General features: G+C 38.6%; 1 protein-coding gene across 1 annotated transcript in view; it reads left to right on the top strand.

The window, feature by feature from the left end:
* The first annotated feature begins 4,249 nt into the window (after positions 1–4,249).
* The window catches only part of FBXL3 (F-box and leucine-rich repeat protein 3), a 13,821-nt gene continuing 10,034 nt past the window's right edge, over positions 4,250–8,036 (top strand). Inside the window, exons 1-2 of the mRNA XM_009332040.1 lie at positions 4,250–4,612; positions 6,983–7,105. Of these exons, the coding sequence (XP_009330315.1) occupies positions 4,250–4,612; positions 6,983–7,105 (486 nt within the window). The remainder of the gene's footprint in view (positions 4,613–6,982; positions 7,106–8,036) is intronic.

The following is an 8,036-nucleotide window of genomic DNA, read 5'->3' as shown; positions in this document are numbered from 1 at the left end:
AAGCGTCTGCGGGAGCAGCGGGGCTTAAAACCTGCCCTCGGTGTCCGTAGAGTATCGCTGCCCCGCAGCCTTCTCGTAAAAGCAGTAATAAATGGTAAATCCCTCGTTGTTTTCGGCAGAGCTAGCTGTTCGCGGCGATTAGGGTTTGTGTCCGGGTCGCCCCCTCTTTCAGTCCGGTCCCCCCACTGGCGCACGCACTCCTTTTGTTTCCAGAACAGCCTTACTTCAGGTGTAAGCATCACAACGAGCTCGGTTAGGTTTGTTCCTGGGCAGGCGTTATCAGCAGGGTGTAAACAGCCGTGCACGGTTGTTTGGTTTTGGGTTTGTTTTTTTTTTTTTCTAACTGCCATTGTGTTCTGTCTGCACCTTACTCAGCAATAAAAATAATGTTAAGCATGTGCTTTGCTCCTCCTCCTCCTTGGTGGCTGAACTATGTGATTGGGGTTGAACGTGACTGTATTGCCGGCAAGACAGTGCGGGTTGCACCCAGGTGCAGGGTTCAGAACACTGACTTTAGAAACAAGCCGTTATAATAGGTTGAGAAGTTTATTTGGAAAATCTTAAGGAGTCAGGCAGGCATCCTGATTTCACACATCTTTCTGTCTTGGTAGAGTTGTTCGGTGGTTTTTTTTTTTGTTGGGGGTTGTTTGGGTTTTGGGGTTTTGCTTGGGGTTTTTTTTCTCCTTTCTGTCAAGATCTTAGACTTTAAAGCAAAGGTGATTGTAGCAGCAATTTGGAAAAACCGATCAGTGATAAGTGTGTCCTGAGTATACCAGAAAGAGTTAAAAGCAAGATTGATGATTCAAGCAGCGTAAGAAGTGATAAGCAATCATTGTTTGAAAAACAGGTTGTACCTATACAGTAATATGCTAGCATGGAATTTTGCATCAGTGTCTTCCTTGCTGAAAACTTATTTCTGTTGGCCTTGGATTTAAAATGGCTAGATCTTTAGACTGTAAGATACGTAAAACAAAGTGAACTGAGCTGCCTAATTGCATTTGCCCGTTCCTATGATAAATTTGCAGAAAGGATTACTCTCTTAGTGTAAGTGGCCTTACTTTTTTTAATAAATAATTTTTAGATAACTCTGCAAACTTCTGTAGGCAAACATGCATTCTTTCAATTTTGTATTTGTTTTATTGTTAGGCATGTTAAGAGGTTGAAACCAGTTATGTTTTTAAAAAGCTATTCCAATACTTTAAATTCTGAAAGAAGATGACAAAAATTAGATGAACAAATTAATTAGAAATTAGGTGACAAAACAATCATCTAATTCTTTGAATCATATTTTTTAGTCTTGAGCTTAGATACTTTTTTCTCTTTTGAAAAAGTTCCACAAGGAAATACTTCTGAAAACTTATGATTACTCTCTCTTTTCAGTTACAGAAGCATCCGAGATGTCAGTGACAAAAGAGTTGTCTGGAAATGGCTTTTCCCATCCCCTACTTATCAAGCCACGGCACCTAGAACACATAGCATCTTATTTTCTTGGAAGACTGTAACCTGAAATTCATCATCAGTATAGCTCTAACGATGGCAGTATTGCTTCTTTTCTTCATTGGCTGTCTCTAAAAACTTGGGATAGTAGCCCACAACTTCAAGAGTGGGCTTTGATCTGTAACCAGCACATATTAGCTACCTAGAACTCATCAAAGTTAGCTCAGAGGTGCAACTTGTAAGTTGGCTGTTGATGACCTGGTCCACCTCTATCAGCCATGTCTCGGAGGTTATTTTTCCAGCTGAAAAATTCATACAGTTTTGCCAGTGGCAGCTCATTCCTGGTCTCTCTCTTTTTTTTTTTTTTTTTTGAAGTGTCAGATCTGGTGCTCGTGTCTTTGAAAAGATCAGTTTTAGTACATGTGCTGTATGTGAATCAGCTGTACTGTACGTGCACAAAAGCTCCTATAATGTGATAAGGGAGAAAATCCAGAACTTGACCCCTAATGCAGTGATAAAAGTAGCCTACCTAACTAGAAAACTTACGCACATATATTACCTTATTAGCGAAAGATGAGGCAGGATCTCTGTAAAAAAAGACTTGGAGAGCCAAGTCTATCGGTTACCTTGTGTAGTTTTTTTACGTATTAACAAGAGATGGCTTTGGAAAGACTTAAAGACATCAAACATGCTATCCCAAATTTGGCAAGTGAATAGCTTGCATGTGGTAATTGCTCATTATAACCTAGTTGTTTGGAATATCTGTTTAGCCTGAAGTTTAAAGGAGTATTGCATTTCAGACTAGCTTATTACAAATAATATTCTTGGGCTATGCTTAGCAGTTATCTCAAATACAAACATGACAGGTTTGCAGTGGATTTGCAAATCTAATTCTTGATTAGTTTTAAGTTTAATTATTCAGTTTTCACAGTTGCAAAATCCAGTTCCTTCATCTTTTTGTTAGTTGCAGATGGTTCTAAGTCACTATTCAGTTTTCTTGCTTTTCTTCTGTATCGGTGAAGTTAGTGGCTCAGTAACAGAACTCTCTCGGGTGGAAAGCTTGTCTCGGGTGGAAAGCTTGTTTCAGCACAAGAGTCACGTTTTGCAGTCTCTTAGTCATGAGCTATGAATCACAGCACATAGTTCTCAGGAAATAAGTAGAGATTTTTGCCCGGTAGTGTTTTCATCTTATGATTGCCCCCAAGTGCTACTGGGATTAAAACATGAAGTTGAAAAAAAATCGAGAGACAAATTCTGTTCATCAGTCTTTCATGACAGTATGTTCAGGTTTGTTTACATTGTTTTATGAATAACTTCAGACCTTAAGTGATAGCTTGCTTTTGTCATGTGAGTACGTAGGATTAAAGTGTTTTATAGATCGGTAAGGAGATGCTGGCTTTGAAAAAATAGTCTATGATGCATTGGATGATAAACAGTATAATTTTTTACTTGTATATCTAGCGTATTACACTTTGTTTTTATAAAAGACTTCTAAACTTTTACTCAGTTGCAGTACATAGCAGGGAGAGTTAATTGTCCAGATCCCAAATGGACCGGGCATATGATAATCTCATATGTGTAATTGTACTTGAATGTTAAACCAGAATGATTTCACTATGTATGAAGTCCATGTTTATCTTATAGAAATCATGGGGGCCGGGGGATGTTTATGTATATCAAGCCCACGCCACCCCCGGATTCTCTTAGCTTTTTAGAGACTATAGTTGAGTGTGTTGTAGTTTAGTGTGAGGTCTCATTCATAGTCCTTTAGGACATGATGTGCATTGCATTGAGGCTTTTAAAAATAAATGATTGGATGCTAAGTTCAAGTGTAAGCTGGCATGTGCAAAAGAACACACTTTGATCAAAACCCAATGCTAGATTTATTTCAGATGTATGTAGTGGTGGGGTTTTTTTCCTCTTTAATATTGTAATAAAAGGTAGAACTTGTGTAAGTGAGACCACTATGGAAGAAGTATGTGCCTCTGAGAATGAGATAGCCTTTTGCCTCAGACTTGCTGAATTTAATATGATTTTGAAGAAAGTTTGCTGACTCTTCTGTAAACTTTTTTTGCGGTTTGCAACTTCTAGATTGTTACTGGATATCTTTCATGATCCCTATTTACTAGTTAGTTGGAAAAACGAAAGCACACCAATGTTCTTGATGAAATATGTTTTTAAGGATACTGATTTAAAACAGGTGCATATTGAAGTAACCCTTTTTTTAAAGAAATAAAAAGGAAATAAGGTTCTTCCTGTCTGGGAGAAAAAATGAATTGGCCAGATACATCATCTGCAAGATGCAATGCCTGCAAACATGCATACACTCATTATTTACTTTCTTGCCCGCCTTTTGCCTTTCACAGTTTCAAATGTTGTTTCTGGTCGGTAGGACTGGGGCAGCAATATGAATGTCAGCGTTCACAAAATTGTTCAGAAGAATATCTTTCCATTGGTAGGAAAGCGGAGTGATAATCAACAAAACAGTAGAACAGTTAGGTTCAAAGTGTTCTCAAACACAAAAGTGAAACACTGAGAGTGACTGTTAGAAATGGATTGGCACTGTTAATGATTAAAGAAGTAATATTAAAGATATCTGTTTAGATGGTAATGTTATTTTTAGACTACTACTGCAAACTCATTCTTACTTGGGGTTTTTGTCCTTCATGTAAGGGTAGGGAGAACCCTGCAAAAGCATGGTTACAGAAAACAGGCTTTTTCACCTCCACAGTTTTCTATTAATATTGTTCTTTTCAGCTCTGTTACATTTACAAAATAGATAGTTTTGGGTTTTTTTAATTATTCTTATAGAATGAAACGAGGAAGAAAAACTAATGAGGCCAACAGCAGTTCATCTGAAGAGACAACTGAGAAAGAATCCAAGAGGCACAAGGTTATAGATGAGAAAACCATAGCTGTGCGGAGTCCTGACTGGGCAAACCTGCTTCAAGACATTATCCTGCAGGTGTTTCAGTACTTGCCCCTTCTGGATCGTGCTCATGCATCGCAGGTCTGCCGAAGCTGGAACCAAGTGTTTCATATGCCTGATCTCTGGAGGTGTTTTGAGTTTGAACTGAATCAACCAGCTACGTCTTACTTGAGGGCTACGCATCCTGAACTAATCAAGCAAATAATAAAGAGGCATTCCAATCACCTGCAGTACGTAAGCTTCAAGGTAGTATATTTTATAAGCTTTTAAAAAGTAATTTTATAAAAATAAAAGCATCTGTTAAACTTAGTTCTTTTTTTTCATTCAGGATATTTTAAGGAAATATCTCTGATACTGTTGAGACAGATTTGACGGTTCATCTATATAAATATGAAAGCATGAGAAGTATTTAATTAATGTCAGTAATTGAAATACTGATGATAAGTGGTAATTGACAATTGTGATCAAAACATTTTAACATGTTGAAAATTAAAGAACATCACTAAATGTTAGGAAAGGCTTATGATGTTATTTTTGTGATTTAGGATTGTCAATTATTTAAGAAGAAATATGGCAGCTCTCAGTGTGGTAGGCCTTGTTTTCAGGCCTCGTATACTGATGAAATGGGTTCTCTAAATGGGCGTATAGACATGGAGGTTACCTCCCAATTAAGTTGTTTATTTGGGTATATTTTCAGTACTAAAATGTGGAGTAACAGTTTTGAACATACCTTTTCGTTGCCTTAATTCCATTAGGTGGGGATATTTTGTTTGGTGGGTTTTTTTCTTCTTTCTTGTAGCATCTTAGCCGCTTAAAATTCTGCCTCAATGAGTGGGCAGAAATACTTCAGTTCTGATACTACTGTACGTGTGGGTACCTGCCTTAGAATTAAGTTTGATCAGGATGCATAAATTGACCGTTGCCCCATTTCACATCCTGTAGGGAGCTGGATCTAATATTCATGGGTCAAAAACATCTGATGCACAGAGAGCGACTTCAGTACTCCTAGTAAGCAACTAGGAGTTTTAGTACTAAATTGTATGGGGTTGTCCACATACGGCTGCTACTCAGCATAGCTGCGTTTCAGTTAACTGAAAAAATACATGGGATTTGCACAGGATGGTATATCTACTGATTGTCCTCGGCTGAGAAACACCATTTGGTGAGAATTGGCTTTGTTAATGTCTTGGAATTATTTTCAGCAGATCAAAACCTTTAACATTGGCCGACATATCACTGTGTTTTAGAAGGGTGCTGTGAAACAGTCATGGCTGTGTATGCATCAGCTGTGTGACAAATTTGGAAAGCAAATGACTTCTGCAGCAAGGTGGATGTACTAGTTGTTTGTTTCTGAGATCTGGCAGTTTTAATGTAGGAATCATCAGCGTGTGGGTAGCTAGGGCACCTCTGCCTGATCACGTGTATTGCTACTGCTTGATGCAATACCAGATACAAACTGTTATCACAAGGTTTGCAGGTTTTTTTTTTTATCGGTGTCCAAATAAAGAAAATTTGTAGCAGTATTGGAATGACCTTCCAGTGTCTATCTCCTGTCTACGTTGCTTTGCACCAAGTGTTTTTGAAGGATTTCAGATGCCCTTCACTGGTAGGGTGATAACCGCATCATTTCTTGAACGTGTCCCTTCAGTTGTCCTTCAGTGCTGCAGAATGAACACTAGATCACAGGAGATACTAAGTAGCAAGGATAATCACAAGGAAGTGCATGTAACACTGACTGTTACTCTGTCAAGGCTGAAAACTTCAGGGTTTTTTGTAGGCAACGAAAGATTGGATTGTTGAAAATCGAGGTTTTTCACCTTGTGTTTGAGCAGAAAATGAACATTCGTTGGACATAGATCAGTTGCTGACAAGGTAGCATGGCTTATGGTAGACTTCAAATTGATCTTGTGATCAAGTTTTTTTACTGTTCCGTAGGTTTGCAAAGCTGTCATGCCTACTGTATATATAAGAGGTGATTCGGAAAGCACATCTGAATGTTGGGGGGGATCCACTGGAGGCGCATTAAGTGATTCGGTTATGTAACAAGCTGACTAATGAAGATTTTGTTTTCAGAGTATCCATTGCATATCTGTTGTGGTATTGATGATGAAGGCCCAGTCATATAGGTTCAAATGATAACGCACTTAACTCTCCAGCAGCTCTATGTTATAAGCTGAGTCACCATAAAAGGCAACAGTTTTTTCCACACAGTAAAGGATTTATAGAATGCCCGCATTTTGATAAGGAAGAATGTAAAGAGGAAGTGGGGTAGGCTCTGGACCCAAATGAACCTCTGCTTGCTTATTATCTGATGTGGATTGAATATCTTGGAACAAACTGTTTAGCTGACCCCTCACCATGCTAAATTTTACCAAAGTATTTAGGAGAGTGGTAAATTTATAGCAAATTATCTTGGATTTTTGGTATGTACTTTTTGGGGAAAAAAGAATGACATTGATGGATTCCCAATGAGGTGTCTTGTGGGGTTTTTTTGACATCATATTTCAGAAGGTAAAGTGAAAAAAAATGTTAAAGTACATCTACTCTACTCTGCTTTTTTGTAAAGAGTGTGTTTGGTGCAGTGTTTTCTGAACAATAAATGTGTTTTGTTTTAAGGTGGACAGTAGCAAGGAATCTGCAGAAGCAGCTTGTGATATTTTATCACAGCTTGTGAATTGCTCTCTGAAAACACTTGGGCTAATTTCAACTGCCCGGCCAAGCTTCATGGATTTACCAAAGGTATTTTAATACGTATATTTTTCTGTAGCAAAGTATTGCAGTGGTTCATACAGTATTTCTATAACTTTATGAAAAGTTTTATTGTAAAAAATATAAATCTTTGGTAAAGAAAACTCCATTACTGGGCTGTATTAAAGGGAGGAATTAAGATGGGTAACTGTTTCGCTTACTCTCTGCATTGTGTGAGAACTTAGTCCTGACCTTGTTCTTCCAAGTCCTCCTGTCTATTGACCTTAGTGTAATACTGGGCAATATGTTGCAAGTCAGGAGGCTAGACGATTCCTGTCTGTGTAGTTGTACTGTGAGACTGTAGGGGACGTTTAGGAGACGATTATAATCGAATAAGTGGTAGAGTTTTATCTGTGTGGACTTGCTGTAGGGATTATATTATCACTGAGCTCTCTTTAGAAAGCAATATGATCATGATTTCCAATACCTCGTGTCATGCAGTCAAGTGTTGGATTCTTGGGCAAAGTGCACTGTATTTCTGAAATTTTCTGTCAGATTTTTACCTTGCAAGTTTACCAAAAATTAGATTTTCGTAGAAGACATGTAATCTAGAAGACGACAAATCTCTTATCACAGAATAGTTTGGGTTGGAAGGGACCTCTAAAGTCCCTCATCTAGTCCAACCCCCCTGCCGTGGGCAGGGACATCTTCAACTAGATCAGGTTGCTCAGAGCCCCGTCCAACCTGACCTTCAATGTTTCCAGGGATGGGGCATCCACCACCTCTCTGGACAACCTGTGCCAGTGTTTCACCACCTGCAGCGTAAAAAATCTCTTCCTTATATCTAGTCTATATCTACCCCCCTTTAGTTTAAAGCCATTCCCCCTTGTCCTGTTGCAACAGGCCCCTGCTAAAAAGTTTGCCACCATCTTTTTTATAAGCCCCCTTTAACTACTGATAGGCTGCAATGAGGTCTCCCCAG

Source organism: Pygoscelis adeliae, unplaced genomic scaffold, assembly GCF_000699105.1.
Source record: "Pygoscelis adeliae isolate BGI_AS28 unplaced genomic scaffold, ASM69910v1 Scaffold98, whole genome shotgun sequence".
NCBI lineage: Eukaryota > Metazoa > Chordata > Aves > Sphenisciformes > Spheniscidae > Pygoscelis > Pygoscelis adeliae.
The sequence above is the reverse complement of the archived record's forward strand: the minus strand, read 5'-3'. Positions and strand labels throughout refer to the sequence as shown.